This window comes from Vulpes vulpes, chromosome 16, assembly GCF_048418805.1.
Source record: "Vulpes vulpes isolate BD-2025 chromosome 16, VulVul3, whole genome shotgun sequence".
Lineage (NCBI taxonomy): Eukaryota > Metazoa > Chordata > Mammalia > Carnivora > Canidae > Vulpes > Vulpes vulpes.
Genome location: NC_132795.1, coordinates 65,828,372 through 65,848,344, shown reverse-complemented (window position 1 = coordinate 65,848,344; position 19,973 = coordinate 65,828,372). Strand labels below are relative to the sequence as shown.

The window sequence follows — 19,973 nt, the reverse complement described above, 5'->3', positions numbered from 1 at the left end:
AAAGCTGAAGTCAAGATGAATGGTTTGGGTTTATCTATTTGTTCTCCCTGTCTCTCCCCTAGGAATACAGGAGCTAAAAGTCAGGTTCCTGACCACTGCTGTCATTCAAGATTCTGAATTAATCCTTGCCGGATACATGAGCTACCCAGTGAAGCTTCTGAATGAGAGATGCCTGCACCCCTGGCATCCAGATGCAGACACTCCAGGTGGAGAGACTCTGGACACACATATACACACACACGCATACTTTTAAAGCCACATTTGAAAACTACTTATTTAAAAATAGAATCCACACTTTTAAAGACCAATCTTTCTTCAAGAAAACCAAGAAAACTCAAAACCTTTTGAAATTGTTTATAATCTTAACATGCAAATTCATGAAGAGTAAAGGAAAATCCTGTGACTGCTTTCTGACCCCCACCCTGGAGTTATTCTGAGTTGATAAACAGCTAAAAATAAAAAGCAAACATAAACACTTACAAAGTTTAAGTTAACAAGTCAGGTCTCATGGAATGCTGTCCTTCTTAGGTTGTTTTACCCTTTGTAGCTTACAGACAGACCAGTAAGAGCATGGGTCAGTCCGTCCCTGCTCACCTGCTTCAGAGCTCAAAGATGGCAGGTGTATAGGCAGCAGACCACCAACTCCACATACACGTGTTGTATCTCCTCTGTGCAAAACACCTCAGCACACTCTGCTGCCGCTCTTGAGCAGGAGTGGGCCAGATCCACAACAGAATTCATCTGGCCAGGCCTTCAGACCTGTGCACCACACCAGAGAGCACATAACCGTGTGCCTGGACCTGGAGCCTGCTCCCTTGGATTTCTGCTCATGCAGGTGCAGCCGCCACGTGCTTCCCAAAGACCATGTCAACCAGGTGTATGGGTTGTGATCTCACAGAACAAATCATGTAGCAGTTTTTACTCTTGAGGTGACAACATCTGCAGCGAAGAAGTCTTATAGCGCATCAAAGACTAGAAAAGAGGGTGCCCTGAGAGCCTGTGCCTCGTAAGTCAGACACCAAATAAAACACATGAACATTTCCAACCTGCTCCTTGTCTCCTGTGCGTATGCACAAGTCTACACTTTATCCTGGAAGGCTCAATTCAGCGGTCAGTTTATGTGCAAAAGCCCTCCCATGGGCCCTGTCAGAGATAATCACTCTCACCGCCAGTTGCCCATGGCACTAACTGCACCCCGCCTTGTCTGGGCCTTTCTACACATCCTCTTCACCAGATGCAAAGTCACTGAGAACAAGACAGCCTTGTTCCTCCTTAGGTGCTCCACAGAGCTTTGCTCTCTGCAGGAGGGTGCCCCCTACTTGTTACCTATGTGCACACACAAATGCAGATACCCGGGCAGATCTAATGCATCAGAAGGGCTAGACAGGCTTATAATGAAACACCAATTCCCCCTATGTGGCTCCAGGGCCAGGGCCAGTTTGGGAGCAGAGCTCACTAAAGCGAGCTGAGTAAGGAGATGAGCCATAGACTGGCCTCTTTATCCAAAAAGCTATTCCATCTGGTTTGTTGATGTTTTCACACCTTGTAGTTCAGCCTGACCACAGCTCCCTGGTCATCCCACGAGGAAAGGCTAAGGTGGGCCCTAAAAACTGTCACTTTTAAGTGGCACCACTGATGCATCATGTTTAAAAAGAATCTGAAATCCTATGAAAATCAATATATCCAACAGTCCCTCCCCTTCCCATGAGAATGTGTTCTGTCTGGAGCTTTAATGACAGTAACTCTGGTCCCTGTCCTAGAAAGGACCAAGCAATGGAGGCTGTTGAGCAATTACTTGGGTAAGGAATTCTGAAGGGGGGGGGGCGGATTTTAGAAGAAACATAAATAATCAGAAGAATGAGAAGTGTTATAAAAGTACTGAGCAATATTAATAATAACAGCAAAGTGAACCCTCACAGCCCGGGGGGGGGGGGGGGGAGTCCTCAAAAGATGTCAACTGCACTGCAAAAACATACACCAAAAATGAACATGATGTTCAAACATCTAAGTTGAGGGGAGGGAGAGAAGAGGAGAAAGCAGGGCATGCCCATTAATTCACTGGAGCTGAGCCTCTCCATTTGACCAAGTGACCTTGTGACCCTGTCACATTTGCAAGGGCCATTAGCTGTAATCATGGCCAGAAAAATAGGAGCCTAAACAATTAGCCCTAAAAGAGCTCAAATTAATGATCAAAGAAGGGAAACAGTAAAGCAAACTAGTGTTTACTTTTTCACAGAATTTCCTTAAATAGGTCCAAAGCAGCACTCCTGCCAGAACACAGGACGTTATTTTCATGCTGGGAAGAGGATGGCCAAGGGGTGGGGTCCAACTGAGGCACACTCGGCCCCACCATCAATCCCAAAAACAACAGTCCTGCAACTATACTGACCACAAACCAACATCCTATAGATTTTCAGGATGAATGTCACTGTGCCTGGAAAATACACAGATGATATGTAAGTATGAAAGGGAAAAGGTGTCGAAATTGAACAACTTGAGATCACCCAGAATTGTTCAGGCTCCATGAAAAAAATCAAGTATAGTTTCCTACCAAAGGGGAAATCCACATAAAAACCAACTGAATGTTTACATCTCCCAGTGATTTTCGTGGCCTGTGTCTGACTGCTTTCCTGTACCAGAGCCACACCTTACTAAACTGGTAAGGTATACCCATTAAGGAGTTGTACCCTGAAGCTTTGAATAAAACAAAAAGTTGGTTGGTGCTGTGAATTGGTGCGATTATTTAGCATACAGTAAAATCCCGGCATAAAGGTACTCCCATTGATACACTTTCTTTCCCTGTAGTCTAGGCCAGAGCCCTGCCATAAATGCTGCACAAGATGTTCCCGTCTGCCACGTGGAACATAAGACCTTCACCCTGGTTCCCCAATACCAGCATTTATGATGGAAAACAGGATTTTAGAAGATATAGAACTTTTCAGTGTAAAGACCAAATTTCTCTTGGCACAAAGAATTGAGAGTGGGATTTTTGCCTTGATTTCATATCAAATAATATTGATTTAATGCAAAGGGAAGACTGTACATGCCAGAGGTCTGCCTCAGCCCCAGCATCAAAAGTTACAGTCAGTGCTGTCACCTGTCCATTTCCTGCGGCCGGCAGCTGCCCTCACCTCCCTCGGAATGCCCCCAAGTGCTAAGGGGTCACCATGATAACACGGTGGTGAGAAAGCACCCATGGTGCCCGAGCTTCCCTGCAGAAATCCCCCCTCCCCCCCGCCCCAAGTTTAACAGAGGGGGAATCTTGGATCTGCAGCCTTTGCACTTTATGTTTACATTTGCAACAAAAACTGAAAGGGAGAAAAAAATGTCTAAATTATAATTCAATAAAAATCTTCTCATCAGAATAGCACTCCTCAAGTATCTACATCAACACAGACCCAATGCTCTTGGCAAATGCAGTTTCCATCCATCACTCGTGGTCAACTCTGGGGCATCTGGGTATGCCAGTCCAGCCTCTCCTGTCTTCCCTGTCTTGGTACCCACCCCTCCTGGCCTTGCACAGGATCGATCCCCACACCTAGGTACGAGGTGCGATATGGGACTCCAGGCACTGGTTCCTGACTTGCACATGAGAACAATACCTATTTACCTCCGGAGCACAGTCAGTATTCATAGAGTGTTTATGACGGCCATTTTCTGCTTTCATTTTCCAGGACCTCTTACAGGTCAGGTAACTGCATGTTCCAGAAGCAGGCTCCCCATGATGCAATGGCTGTCTCTTCTTCTGTCCTCTACAGAAATGTCAGTTTCAAGATTCCTGCTTATGCAGACAGTGGACAAGTAAATTGGGACAGCATCTGGAGGGTCACAGGCTGTATACATCAGGAGCCTGGACATGAGACTAAGGCAATAACAAAAGTGACTTTGATGTGTATGCGGGACAGCTTTCTCAAGCAGGGTTCATCATGGCCCCGTATTTGCAAACATCCTAGATATCGAACAACACCAATAATAAAACTATACTACATTCAAATGATGAGGAAGTCCTGAACATATAGCTTAGCCTCACCTGTACCACATGTGTTCAGAACACTTGTATTAGCCCACAGTTGGGCAAAATCCTCTAACACAAAGCCTACTTTGTAATACGTACAGGTTGCTGACCCTTGTGATCGCTGGCGGACTGGGAGCTGTGGCTGCCACTGTCCAGCATCACAAGAGGATGGGACGGCATGTTCCTAGCCCAGAAGATACAAATGAAAAATCTGAAGTGTGGTTTCTACTGAATGTGTACTGTTATCACACCATTATTAAGGTCATAAAATCTTTAAGTTGATCATTATAAGCTGGGGACCTATACCTCCATCATCCTTCAGCAGAGTTAGCTCTCTCTGAAAAGTCTCTGGGGTCAGTGCTCCGTGTCCCATGCATCCCAAATCATCCTTGCCCCCATGATCACAGGGATCTTTCTCCAGACATCCTCCCTTCTCACGGAGCCCCCTGTGGCCCAAAACTGCCCGCCAGGCCTCCAGGCTGGAATGAGGGGCTGTCCCAGCGCGCACCTCCTTTCACAATCTCCATGGCCCGGCATCACCCTTAGAAAACCCGAACACACCTGCTACTTCCCAAATCTGGCTTGTCGGAACCTTCCCCAGACCCTTAATAGATGGGTTGCAAGAATTAACCTTACTCCTTCCACAGCTCAATATTTGCAGGGTGGATTCACTATCTGAAACTTCAATGTCTCAGCTGGTAAAATCCAGAGTTCTTTTAAAGCAATATGAAACCAGATTCAGTTATTTCAGTATTACAATTCCTTCCAAAGCAGTGATACTCCTCTATACAACATAGCCCAGACAATGTGGAGGCCTCTAACAGAACCCCCATGACAACAGCACCGCTGGTCTTAAAGCAGTTTACAATTCATGATCACATGGTGATCCCCGAATTCCATGGTACCCACTCTCAGCCCTGACCCCGGGCATGTGGCAATCACTTTCTCCCCTCCCAATCTCACCATGCTCAAGTGCATCCAACAGTTAATTTCCCACAACAGTTAAATCGCTTTAAAAATTTTTTATAAATATAAATATAAAATTGTATAAATATAAAATTACAAAATTTATAAATTTTTAGAAATTAAAATTTTTTTGTTAAATTGCTTTTAAATTTTTTTTTAAATGCCTCTGCTTCTGAGGCATAATGGTTACACTTTGAAAATAACAAGAGGAAATCTGTGAAGGAAAAGTAACGAAGCTCCACCATGACACTGCCAAATTAAGTGACACCATTGTTACCCCATTAGAATCCAAACAACTTGCCAGCCCCAGAAAAACCAACCAAAACAAGTTCCATAAAATGCTTTTCAGAGCTGAAGAACATTCCTGCTCTGGTATAAACATCACATCAAATGGAATTTCTCTTACTAGGAAAAAGGTACTCAAAAGCAGAGTTATGAGAACACTAGGTGTACATACTTTGTAATACACTCTACCGCACATAGGAGAATAATTTTATCCCATCAATGGGACACATTAACTTGTTCATCACTGCTCAAAGACTGGCTACTCAGAGACACTACCCTAAATGGCAATCCCACCTAGGACGAGCACCGGCTGTAAAATTCAATCAGAGGAAAAACTGCAGTGTAAGTGAAATGAACTATGGCAAGCAATGCAAACTCAAGGTGATGAGAGGTCACACAAGGGTGCCCTGAATTATGTCATCCTCCATGTGACAATGCAACACCGAGGAGAAGGGAGCAAATCAAGCTAAGTTCATCTGGTTAAATTCATGCTGTGTCTGGCTTGGTGGGGGAAGGATTACTGCCCGTGAAATGCACAACTGTACCCACACATGGGATCCAATGATGGGTGCTCTTTTACCCATATGGGATGCAGACTCAGGTGGGCCTGTGGGGGCAGAAAGAGTGAGGAGATGGGGAGGTGGTGGGGGGACTGACTCTGTGCTAAGGTTGGAGAAAGTGGAAAACAGGCTTTAGACTATGGAGGTGGAGAAATGTTCTATGTGCTCCTGCATGGGTGCCACTCCCACAGCAAAGAGCAAGGAGTATGAACCTTTTCTTGTGCGAGTCCACTTGGTGCATTCATGGTTGTCCTCTACACGGAGTCTACTGCCTGAAGCAGGAGAAATGGTCTCAAATAGTTCTGGTGTCAAGGCTCTGAGGCAAAGCAGATAATTTACTTACCAACATACTATGTTTACTAAGTTTCAGCTTCTTGGTAGTACTTAAATTATGTGATCAATAGTTTCATTTCACAAATGTTTACTGCCATGTGCGGAAATAGAGCAATAATAACAGAAGCTACTATTTGGGGGAACACTTACTAGGGGCCAGCCCCTATGCTAAGCCCTGCAGTTTTCTCCTGATGCCCTAACAAACTTAGAAGCTAAAAAAATGCCCATTTATAATCTACTGCCATCTGCAGGTCAGAAGCCACACAGTGTGGCTCAGCTGGTTCTCATCTCTGCCCTCACAGGCTGAGATCAGGTGTCAGCAGGGCTGCATGCATTCCTGCCATCAGCGGGTGAGTCAAGCTGTTGACAAAATTCAGTTCCATAAGGCTGCAGCACTGAGGTCCCCGTCTTCGTGCTGGCTGTGGGCTGCTGGCACGCTCTGGCTCCAGGCCACCTTCAAAGCCAATAGCCGTGGGTCGAGTCCTCCTCATACCCCGAATCCCCCCAACCTCCCTCGTGCCTTTCTCTCCGTGGCATCCCTCCTACCAAATCTCTCCAACTAGCTCCTCCACCTTCGCCACCACTGCTTTGCAATACCGGCATGATCACGTGGGCCCACCCACACAATCCCAGGTAATCTCAGTATCTTAGAGCCAGCTGATTCATGACCTTAATTGCATGAGGGAGGACTTTCACTGCAGCATGCTATCGCCCACACTTTGCAATTCCGCCTGTAAGCGCCTCATCACGTGCATTACCTCAATTAACCCTCACAGCAAACCCACAATCAAGTCCAGGGTGAAGGGGAGCTAATTTATCTACTACCTAGGCTCACTTCACTAACTACAGCCTAACCCTAAAATATTTCCCTGATAAATTAAATAATCACATGTTTAAAAAAAAAACAAAAAAACAAAATCACACAAAGGACACCGTGACTAAATATTTCTCTATTCTTGGAGAATAAAATTTACAGCATAAAAGAACTTACAGCATAAAAGAAATAGAACAGCACAGAGGGAAAATAAACAGATGAGACTGTAATTATAAAATTTCAATTAAATAAAAGCCAGATTCGGGGGGAGGGGGAGGCAGGTACTAAATATATACTAAATGATTAATATCCCTATTATGAAGAACTATGAAAAGCAAAATTTTTTGAAAAGGTAAAAGAAAGTATTTAGGTTTCTTTTATGAAACTTAACATGTTAGAAATTCTAACTTTTTGTTAGTCACCAAAGAACCATGTGTTTTCGATCAAGTTAGCAATTATTTTGTTAGTAGTTTTTGAAGATAATGCTCAGTGCTATTTAGGAGTTAGTGAAACAGACAACACCAAACAATGAAGACATTATCAGCATTTGGCCAAATTCATATTCAAACTCTTCATTAAGGAAATAAAACTCAGACGAAGATACTTGTAATAAAACACTGGAGAACTTTCAAGGATAGGAGTAAATGAAACATAGTATACCCACAGTAAGCCTGCTCAGTAATTACAGGGACTCTCCAAGATACCTGCTATTGACAAGGGAACATACGCAGGACTGGTTAACACCTGAAGGCAGAAGGCCACACTACCCACACAGGAGGAGGGGCGGGTGATGATCCCAGCCTGAAACCCCAGGCTGAGTTCTGGCCTGACCACTTCACAGCCGCAGGGCTTTGGGCAGACCACGACCCAATTCCAGTTTTCCATTATACATTCAAGAGAGGATGATACCATTTACCTCTCAGGGCAGGGTTCTGGTCAGATTTAAATGAGAACGAATGTGAAGTCTGGTGACCTCAAGGCCCTTAGAAGCCTGTTAACCAAGCACCTCAGACAATCTCAATTAAAGTCCACCAGAGGCCCCCATATTCAGCTCCTGTGGCTGTTGTAGCTAAAGTGCCACATATCAGGCAAACTAATACACCAGAAATTTCTTTTCCCACAGTTGTAGAAAACAGGGGCTGCTGGCAAGGCCACACTTCCCCCGAATGCTTTAGAGGAGAATCCCTCCTTGGCTTTTAGGTAGTCCTCAGCTTGGGGCTATGTGGCCTCAATCTCTGCCTCGGTCTCCAAGAGACCTGCTCTTCTCACCATGCATCGGTGTCCTCTCCATTCCGTCTCTTACAAAGACACTTGCCATTGGAAATCCAGACTGATCTCATCTTGAGATATGAACTTCATTACACCAGCAAAGACCTTTTCCCCATATAAGATCACATTCACAGGTTCCAGGGGTTAAGGCATCGATATATTCTTTGGGGGACCACCATCCAACTCACATAGCCCCCAACCCCCACCTCCTTTAGAATAACAAAGTTACTGAGGCTTTAAACTCTTAGATGTGGAATTTCACTATTAATCAGCATTCCATACCAGCTAGCACCCTGCGGGGAGCTAGAAGTACTTTCACATGAGTGGGATGGGCAACTGATGTGTGATGCAGTGAGGAGGATTACACAAGCCCTTCTTGAACAGACAACACTCAAAGCCAGGAGTGCTCAAAACAGTGAAGTCAAATACCCACACTGCTGTAATCGTTATCTTATCACAGAAACTAGGATAGTGCCTTGTACACAGTAAGACCATTTCAGGAAGGAGGCACAGCTCAAACTCACTGTGGCCAGGTCAGAAGGTTCAGCTGGGGGCCAGCTGCTCTGGGGAGCCCACCCACCAGGCTCAATGTGCTGTTAATGTGCACTTTCGCTCACCTTCGATGTAGAGTGGCTCCACCACATCGTGGTTTATCAGCTCGAAGTTCTCATGGCCGATCCAGTGCTCCACGTTCCTCTTCCTGCCGGTGAAGAAGTTGTCCACCACAGTCACTTCGTGGCCATCCATCATGAGCTTGTCGGTGAGATGGGAACCCACGAACCCTGCTCCTCCGGTTATCTGCACCAGGACACAGTGCCCAATGTCCCCAGAGAAAGCACAAGAGGACACAGTGACAACCAACTTCAAGGGGATATGCCTTTGGTGCAGCCTCAACTTAAAACTTGGTAGGAGAGCAAGGAAGAAGACACTGTTTACAGGCAGCATCTTCACTTTTCCTCCAGAACAAGTCATTATACTACTGTCAACTTATAGGCAGCCTAAAAACTTAAGCTACCACCCAGTCGACAGTACAGAAAGTTACAAGTTTCCAAATGTCTCCTCTTACAGAGAATTTTATATTAAAAGGTTCTTGTTTTATAATGGAGAGGACACTGAACATCAGTTGTATAACTCTACCACTACTCCTGGAGAGTTTCAGAATGACTCTCTTTTAAAAAATGATTAGCAACGTGCAGAGATTCAGTGAACTACCAAATAATGTAAGTGCTTTTTAAACTGGACACAAAAAACCCTCATAAAACAAAACAAACAAACAAACAAACAAAAACGATCTTTCCAACTGTTTACAAGAACAAATGAATAAGCAACAGATACTTTTGCAGACCAAAGCCCTAAATGATTAGGTTCTACCGTTGGGTCAGTGTCGGAGTGGGAGTGCAAACGCTGCATGAGGTGCGCCAACAGGCCCAACAGGGACAAGATGCAGTTGTGGGGGCCAGGGGGCCAGCAATACTGTGCTTCCAAGACCTGAGCCACAACAAATGGAAAGAGGCAACCACGATGGAAAAACATCATTTAAACTAATAGAAAGACTTTATTCAAATTATGTGGTATAAGTGAAGGGGGCCAGATAAAGCATACTGCGTTTTGGGGAGGAAGAAGTAAAAAGAAGAAACTCAGAAAGCAGACAAGGCCGTGAAACTACCCTCTCTGCCCTGTTCTGTTCTCTGCTCCGCCTTCTCTGCCATCAAAACTTGCACTCATCTCACCCTCCTCCTCCAAACTGAAAGAATTCACAGTAGGGAAAAAAAAAAATCCGCCAATTCTTTTACCAAAAAAAAGCACATAAACCCTTAGGACTATGGGTCTTAAAACATTTAGTTTGGTCAGAATATGGTCAGAGTCTTCAGGTGCTCTGTTCAGATAAAATCTGATACCTAATTACAGTGTTTACCAGAGGTGTAAGCTAAGCCACCTCTGGTTGAAGGAGGTAGATCTGGGGGACGGGGTGGGGTCCTGCCAGCCATAGAGGAATGCCACCAACACCAACCAGACATTTACATATGCTCTAACGAAAATACAAACACAGCTGAGCTTTGAACAACACAGGTGTGAACTGCATGGCTCCACTTTTATGCAGATTTTTGTTCAATAAACACAGGATGGTACGGTGATTGTATTTTCTCTTATGATGTTCTTAATAACATTTTCTTTTCTCCAGTTTAAGAACAAAATACATAATACACATAACATGCAGAGTATGTGTTGTTCAACTGTTCACATCATGGTGAGGCTGCCAGTCAACAGCAGGCAAAAGGAGTCAAAAGCTACACGTGGATTCTCGACAGCACGTGGCAAGGTGGGGGGGGGCAGATGGTCAGTGTCTCTCACCCCTGAGTTATTCAAGGGTCAACTGTATAATGGTTGAGAATGTGGATGGTTGAAAAGTCCTGATGCTCATCAGCTTTCAATCAGGTGCATTCCTTCTTTATGGAGAGCACCATTTCTTAAATCTGCTCTATTTTGGAGACAGGACACTGACACACAGAGGAAGAGAGGTTCTGACCAAGATCCCCAGATCCCTAGGGATCCCTGGGTGGTGCAGTGGTTTGGCGCCTGCCTTTGGCCCAGGGCGCAATCCTGGAGACCTGGGATCGAATCCCATGTCGGGCTCCTGGTGCATGGAGCCTGCTTCTCCCTCTGCCTGTGTCTCTGCCCCTCTCTCTCTCTCTCTGTGACTATCATAAATAAAAATTAAAAAAAAAAAAAAAGATCCCCAGATCCCCAGTAATGACAGAATATGGTCAGAGTCTTCAGAATCTCAGTCTTTTTTTTTTTTTTTAAAGATTTTATTTATTTATCCACAAGACACACACACAGAGATGCAGAGACACAGGCAGAGGGAGAAGCAGGCTCCATGCAGGGAGCCCGATGTGGGACTTGATCCCAGGACTCCAGGATCATGTCCTGAGCTGAAGGCAGATGCTCAACCGCTGAGCCACCTGGGTGCCCCCAGAATTTCATGGTCTTCCTACTACCTGTAGATGTGCCTGGTTCATGCTTTATCCTCAGCATGCCTACATCTCCTCTGTACACCTGAACAATGATTTGAAAACAGAATTTTCAGGAAAAATAACTGAATTCCAAATGTAGTGCTTAACTTGAGGGATGAAAATCCACTTTATTGTGCCTTCATTTCATTGCATTTTCCCAAGCCTTCCACAGTTCATAAATCAGAAAAATTACATCTCTTTTCAAAGAAATTTAACCTTCTTTAATGTAACTCTGTATCTATATGCAAATGTTACTTAAACTAAGATGTTCTGTCGCACGCTAACTTTATCTCCACACCTAAAATAACCGAGTGACAGCTCAGAGCTACCAGAAATGCAGAGCACTAAATTATATGTGATTGCCTCCAACATTTTACTAGTTTTAGTGGTGACATAAAATTGCTGGAAGCATCTCAGCCTTGCTTAAAATGCATCTGAACCGTTTTTCTTGAGTAAGTCCTTTCTATCAAAAATACTTAAAGATTTATGTAACACAGCTGGGTGGCTCTCCAAGGTCTCTCCCTAATCAATCTCAGCCCATTAGGAAAGCACTTCAAACAGAAACAAACCTGGCAGGATCTCATCTCTTACAAGCTTCCTCAGGAATATGAATTGCCAAGCTCAGGCATACCCTTTGAATAACAAGAGCTAACACCCCAAAAAGACAGTAGGAACAAAGGACAGGACACCTCTTATAGTGGAACTGAAAAGGCTGCACACGGCTTCGCATGGCTCTGCAGCCATGAGCTCATCTCAACTGCTTGTACTTCCTGCTCTTGTGCGAGCTCACAGGCAGCCAACCTGGTCCAGTTCAAGGACAGCATTCAAACTCATGCTGCTCAGGAAGTCAGCAAGAAGAATGCCTTTCTGAACAAACCTCTCCTTTGTGCTAAGGCTTCAACAATCACTGAAAAGGCTTTGGGTTTCAGGAACGACATGGCACCAGATGACTCTGAAATGTGGCTTAAGACGGCAGATGAGTAAAGAACACACAGTCCATTTATTGTGGTTATGTGAAAAGGGAAATAAATTCACTAATACTCAGCAACAACGGGAAGATCATCCCATGTGGATACAATGATAACCCTTGCAAGATGTGCAGGACTCATACATGAGTGCAGGGCATCAGATATTCTGATCATTCTGACATGTGGCAGCAGAAAGATTAGAAAAATTAACTCTTCTCTGCTGCTGAAGACATGGATATATATCTCAGTTCATGCTTCAGTACCTATGCATTTTTGATATGGTAGAAATAACCCCAAAAGACAGGGGTATATGTAGAACAGAAGTCAGAGTCTGCTCAGGGTAAGATTTATGTACACCATCTAAAAAGGCAAGAGGTCTTCCACAACTCAGAAGAAAAAAGGAGATTCTGTGGTGTATAAAGTTTAATAGTGATTCAAGAGTATTACTTTGGTGTTTGGGATACATAGTCCTACAGCCTAGAGAATGGGCAAAAGAACAAAAAACCTTGTGTACCAACTATTATATATATATCAAGATCACAGATAAAACACATCTTACAGAATGGCAACATCAGGTGCTCCACAGACCCATCCCCCAGCAAAAAACAACCATAACTGGTGAGAATTAATTAAAAAACCTAACTGTTTAAAGTCTCTGCAAATTGTCCTAAAGGTATACAGCAAATGAAGAAACATTTATTAAGAAAATCTGAAATTCAAAAAAAAAAAAGAAAGAAAATCTAAAATTCAGTAAGAACAAAGAGAATCAGTGACACCTGAGCCATGGCCCACACCCACATTTCCACCCCTCACCCTCATAGTTCAGAGTGGGTGGGTATTAGATGTGGCCAAAACAATGGCGCTCCCAGTCAAAAGATAATGGTATCTCACCAGAAAGAGCAGGTCATCCACATTCCTCATTCCCTCCAGTTGTGAGCTGCCCAGACTAAATTCTTGAGATGTTAGCCAAGTGGTTAAGAGACATCTTCCTCCTCCAGTTCCCACACACAGGGCAGAAGCTCTATTCCAGACATGGCAGGCTGTGATTGAGTAATGGGATTCTGGTCACCTTTGCCCCAGTGAACTCATAGAGTGGACTCCATGCCCAGAGAGGCAAGGCAAGAGGACCTGGGGTACTGTTCCTGCTAGGTCCCTGCTTGTAAGCAGGAATGTCGATCCCTTTTCCAGCTCCATAGTAGTGGCTCAGAGATTTTCTGTAGGGACAGAGGCAGTCAATACAAACACAGAGCTCCAAAGCTCTCCCCAGAGGGACAGGCTTAATTTGAAAGAAAAAGTAAGAAAGTTCAAGCATAAAGATTATCTCAAAAACTGGGCAGCCCTGGTGGCTCAGCGGTTTAGTGCAGCCTTCGGCCCAGGGCATGATCCTAGAGACCCAAGCTCGAGTCCCACATCAGGCTCCCTGCATGGAGCCTGCTTCTCCCTCTGCCTGTGCCTCTGCCCCTCTCTCTCTGTGTCTCTCATGATTAAATAAATAAAATCTTTAAAAAAAAAATCTCGAAAATAATGGAGATTTAAGTGGTAATTAACAGAAAGGAGCCCAGCAGTTCTATAACAACAAGTTTAACCACAGGCCAGCTGATTTAGTAGAGAGAACCAGAAGAAACACCTAAAAGAGCCCTCTTCAGATCAGAACAAACCTCAAAGACTGGTCTAAAAATCTACCACTGCAAAGGGGCCAGAATTTAACTAGATCAGACTGAGGAACAATTTATAATGCAAAATACTGTTTAAAGCACAGTTGGCTCAACTAGCAATTACTAGAGCCTAACAGTGTGATACCACACAAGGCAGACAGCTTAACAGAGAAATCAGGCTAAGAGATGGTCAACAAGAGCCCTTCTAGAACCACAGCCATCCCAGAGTGACTGTGTCCGTCCCCAAGGCTGCAGCCTCTGAGCAACGACCGTCAGAGTCCCACACTCCAAGTGAACAGACATCACTGAAAGAAATCAGCCAAGTCAGTAAACAAACAAGTAAACAAGAAAAAATAAAAGAAGGCTTGGAGAAAGGGGAGAACAGTATCCAGAGCTGCTACAATATACTCCCCAAAATATCGAGTTCGCTACAAAAGATTCTGAGACATGCAAAGAAATAGGAACGCACGTGATCTGGACACAGAGAAAAACAGCCAGGCAACAGAAACTGCCTGTGTGAGGGCCCAGCTGTCACATTTAACAGAGTCTTCAAGTCCGCCAGCATAAATAAGTTCACAAGAGTGGGAGGAAACCATGCTTGAAGAAGTAAATAGAGACTAAAAAGAGAAAAATTATAAAATAGAAACATGGGAATTTGGGAGTTGACAAGTATAGAAAAACTCACTACAGCGAGGCAACAACCGATTGGATCTGGCAGAAGCAAGCGCACAAACCTGAAGATAAATCGAGACTGCTTACGCAGCCTGAAGAACAGAGAGAAGAAAGAAAGAAAAGTGCATAGCACTCAGAGCAGTATGAGACAGCAATAAACACACCAACAGGCTTGTCATGGGAGCACCTGAAGAGACGAGCAGGAAAATAGTCAAAGAAATAATGGCTGAAAAGTCCCCCAAACTCATAAAACACATGAACCTACATATTCAAGAAGCTTGACAAACTCCATCCAAGCAGGAGAAATGCAAACACAAACAGATGCTTGTAGCCACATCATACTGAAAATGCTGAAAATCAGAGACGAAGATAAAGTTTTGGAAGCAGCAGAAATACTGCCCTACAGAAAATACATCCTTCTTAGAATCTCGGAACATGACCTTATCTGGAAATAGGGTCATTAGTTAAGATGTCATCAGTTGAGATGTCATTAGTTGAAATATGATCATTCTGGAGTAGGGTAAACCCTAAATCCAGTATGAGACACACGGGAGAACACCATGTGATGATGGCGGCAAAGACTGGATGGAAGTGTCTACAAGACAAGGAATCAAGCACTAGTGGCAACACAAGAAGCTAAGAGAAAGGCATGAAACAGATTTCGTGCTAGAAACTTCAGAGAGAGCACCGCCTTACCAATGCCCTGATGTCAGAATTCTAGCTTCCAGTAGGGGGAGATTTTCAGTTTCTGTTGTTTTAAGCTACTGAGCTTGTGTTTACATGATAGCAGCCCCAGAAAGTAGACAGGAAACAAAGAAAAATACTCAGGTACAAGGGACCCCAACATGACTAACAGCCTACTCTCTGTCACAAAATGTGGAAGAAGCAGTAGGGTAACACATTCAAAGTGCAGAAAGGAAACTGCCAGCCAAGAATTTTATATTCAACCCAAACTTCTCAAACTGAAAAGCAAAAATAGAGAAACAAAAAATAAAAGTATTCATTGCCAGCAGCTCCGCCATAAAAGAAATACTAAAGGATCTTCTTCAGGCTGAAAGTAAATGATCCCAGGCAGCATTTCCCACCCAGGAAACAAAAGGGGAGGAACAAATAAAGTAATTAGGTAATTTAAAAGGCAATATAGTGGCACTTTCTCCTTTCTACTCTTAATCAATTTAAAGACCAAATTGTACAGCACAATAATGTGAAAGTACTTAAAGCCAAAGAACTATATACTTAACATGATACAATGATAAATTGTGTTGTGTATATTTTACCACTACCACCGCAAAATAATTGTATAAAATAGTATGTATACTACTGTATTATTTGTCCTGCAAAATATAGAAATATATGTGACAACAACAGCATGAAGAGGATAGGTGGGAGCAAAGTTGTACTGCTGTAAAACAATGACACCAAAAGTTTACTCAAACCCACAGGATTAAATGAAGGAAACTAGACAGGGTAATGAAAAAGATGATGTAACAAATTCTGTAAATACATCTTTACTCTCTTTTATTCACTCAGCTTATTTAAAAGACATAAAGTATAAAATAATTATAACAATGTATTATGGATTTATAACTTGGACTAAAATAATACATAAAACTTACAGAAATAATGTCACAAGAAGGGGTGGGTAATAGAACTATGTAGGAGTGGCATTTCTATATCTCACTGGAACTCAGTATAAAGCTGAAGTAGAGTGTAAGTTAAAACATAGATGGTAAGCACTAGAATACTTAGTAACAAAATGAATTTTTAAAATACAGTAAAAAAATAAAGGAATTGAAATATCACATAAGAAAAAAATTACTTAATGCATAAGAAATGAAAAATGGAAGAATGGAGAACAAAAAAGATATGAGGCATATGGGAAACACAAAATATAGTGGCAGTTATAAATCCAAATATGTCAGTAATAACATTAAATGTGAATGAATTAAGCCAACCACTCAAAAGTCAGTGACTGTCAAATGGGAGAAAAACAAAACAAAACAAGGTCCAACTATATAAAGTCTTAAGGGAATACACTGAAGACTGGAAGATACAATGTGTTGAATGTAAAAAAGTATAACATCTAGCATAGAAACAGTAAGAAAGCTGGAATGGCTATGATGACATCAGACAAAATAAATGTTACAACAAAAAAATCTTAGTAGATAAAGAGGGGGCATTTTATAATGATAAAAGGGTCAATCCAATCCAATCCATACCAGTAGATATAACAGGTATAAATATTTATGCACCTAACAACAGAGAATCAAAATATACAAAGCCAAAGTTGAAAGAATTAAAGGAAGAAATAGAAGATCTCAGCAACAGTTGGAGGCAGCAACACCTCTCTCAATAACGTAAGGAACTAAACAGCAGATTAGCAAGGAAATAGAGGACTTGAAAAACACTGTAATCCAGCTAGACCTAACAGACATATATAGAACACTAAACAACAGCACAACACACAGTCCTTTTCAGAGTACATTGAGGGGTGCCTGCCTGGCTCAGTTAGTGGAGCATGAGACTCCTGAACTCAGGGTTGTGAGTTCAAGCTCCACACTGGGTATAAAGATTGCTTAAAAATAAAATCTTAAAAAGAAAAAGAGTACATGAAATATCCTCTAGGACAGACCATATCCTAGGCCATATAATAAGCCTCAATAATTTAAAAGGAATTGAAGCATACAAAGTACAATCTCTGACTACAATGGAATGAAATTGGATCTCAGTAACAAAGAAATTTGAGAAATTCACTAGTACACAGAAATGAACCAGCACACTCCCAGATGACTAAAGGATCAAACAGTGAGTTAAAAAAAAAATAGAAAATCCTTTGAAATGGGTGACAATGAAGAAACAGCACACCAAAACTTAGAGTAGGCAGCCAAAGCAATGAAATTTCTAAAAAGATACAAAATACCAAAATAACTCAAGAACAGAAAATCTGAATAGATCTCTAAAGAGATTGAATTAGCAATGTTAAAAAAAAAAATCAACAAAAAAAAGCTTAAGCCCAAATAACTACTGTGGTGCATTCCACCAAACACCTCAATAAGAATTAATACCAAATCTTCACAATTCATCTCAAAAAACAGAAGAGGAAGAAACACTTTCCCACTTATCCCATGAGGTCAGTATTACCCTGATACCAAAACCAGCAAAAGAGATCATAGGAAAGGAAAATTATAGAGATGCCTGGGTGGCTCAGCGGTTGAGCATCTGCCTTTGGTTCAGGTCTTGATTCCAGAGTCCTGGGATCGAGGCCCGCATTGGGCTCCCTGCATGGAGCCTGCTTCTCCCTCTGCCTGTGTCTCTGCCTCTCTCGCTCTCTCTGTGTGACTATCATAAATAAATAAAAATTTAAAAAATAAACAAATATATTAAAAAAAGATTTTATAAATAAAATATTTTTTAAAAAAGATTTTATTTATTCATGAGAGACACACGGAAAGAGAGAGAGAGAAGCAGGGCACAGGCAGAGGGAGAAGGAGGCTCCATGTTGGGAATGTGACGCAGGACTCCAACCCGGGTCTCCAGGATCATGCCCTGGGCGGAAGGCAGTGCTAAACTACTAAGCCACCCAGGCTACCTGAATAAATAAAATCTTTAAAAAAATAAACAAATAAAAAATAAAAAGGAAAATTATAGATCAAAATCTCCCATAAATACAAACATAAGAATTCTCAACAAAATGCTAGCAAATCAAATCCACCAGTATATAAAAAAAGGATTATACATTAACCAATAGAAATTTATCCCAGGTATGCAAGATCGGTTTTAAAAACTGAACAAAGCAGGGGTAGAAGAGAATCAACCTGTTTAAAAAGGCATCTATGACAAGCCCTCAGCTAACATCCTATTTCACCATGAAAGACTAACAGCTTTTTCCTAAGATGAGGAACAAGACAACAATGTCTGCTCTTCCCACTCTAGTCAACACTGTAGGAGGTTCCAGCCAGGACCATTAGGCAAGGAAACAAAGTATCCAAATTGTTAAGGCAGAAGTCAACCACCTATAATTGCAGACAACATGATCTTGTACAGCATATAAAAAATCCTCAGGAATCTATTTGAAACTATTAGAACCCAATGATTTCAGCAAAGTTGCAGGATATAAGAAAATATGAAAATCTATTATAGTTCTAGTTACTTGCAATACAAAATATAAAAATGAAACTAAAAAAAAATTCCATTCATGCTAACATCAAGAAGGATAAAACGCTATAAAATAAGTCCAATGTAAGTATAAAACTTATACTCTGAAAACTACAAAAAAGATGTTAAAAAAAATTAATGAAGACTAAATAAATAGAAAGATACCCCCTGTTCAAGGATCGGAAGACAATACTGTTAAGGTGACACCACCACCCAAATTTATCCACAGATTCAATGTGATCTGTTATCAAACCCTCAGGTGGCTTCTGTAAAGAAACTTGATGAGTTAATCTTAAAATTCACCAGGAACTGCAAGGAATCCAGAAGAGTCAAGAACTGTCTTGAAAAAGACAAAGTGGGAGGATTCACACTTCCCAATTTCAAAACTTGCTATGAAGTTACAGTAACCAAGACAGTGGTACTGGCCCAAGGACAGACAGGATCAATGGAATGGGACCAAGAGTGTAGAGAAAGATATTTTCGTTTCTGGTCACCTGTTTTCTGACAAGGGGCCAAGATGATTCAATGGGACACAATTAGTCCCATCAGCCAGTGGCACTAGGTATACACCCAAGAGACCCAAAAAACTACCTCTGTGCACAAACTTGTGCACCCACGGTTCACAGTATTATTCACAATGGCTCAAAGAAGAAACCGCCCCAAACGTCCATCAACAGATAAACAGAGAAACAAAATGTGGTACATCCATAATATGGAATGTTACCAGCCACAGAAAGGACCGGGCAGCGATCTGTGCTACAGCTTACGTGCACGTTAGAAACATCACTCTGAGTTTAAGGAAGCAGACACTAAGGACCCCACGTATTTCACTCGCGGGAAATGTCCAGAATTGGCAGAGACAGAGGGTGGCCTCAGTGGATGCCAGAAGCGGGGAGGAGCATGGCTGACAACAGGGATGGGGTTTCCTTCTGCGGGATGGAAACGCTGCGGAATTAGAAGGCAATGCTGTCCTGTGACTGTGGGAACAGGCTGTAAACCAGCCAGCGTACTGGCCGTGGTGACTCACAGTACGGCGGTCACGCCTCCACTTAAAAAGCAAGTTTCTTGATATGACAAATATTCATCAGGTATGCAAACTTACCAAAATTCTTTTACGGTCCTTTTCTGATAAAAATTTTACTGGCGGGTATTTCTGGGTGAAGCTGTAGAACACAAAGAGATGAGAAAAGTCAAACATGTCCTGTGAGGATTTGCTCGACTATCATCAAAACAAAGGCCAGACTGTGGCACGGTTATTGCCTCCTCC

The 19,973-nt window shown here is 42.5% G+C and overlaps 1 protein-coding gene across 2 annotated transcripts in view; it reads right to left on the bottom strand.

Annotated features, from left to right (window-relative positions):
- UXS1 (UDP-glucuronate decarboxylase 1) overlaps positions 1-19,973 on the bottom strand; it is a 93,125-nt gene that overhangs the window by 38,059 nt on the left and 35,093 nt on the right. For both annotated transcript variants that reach the window (XM_025992369.2, XM_025992370.2), the window contains exons 5-6: positions 19,809-19,869; positions 8,860-9,040 (exon numbers count right to left, since the gene is read on the bottom strand). In XM_025992369.2, the coding sequence (XP_025848154.1) occupies positions 8,860-9,040; positions 19,809-19,869 (242 nt within the window). The remainder of the gene's footprint in view (positions 1-8,859; positions 9,041-19,808; positions 19,870-19,973) is intronic.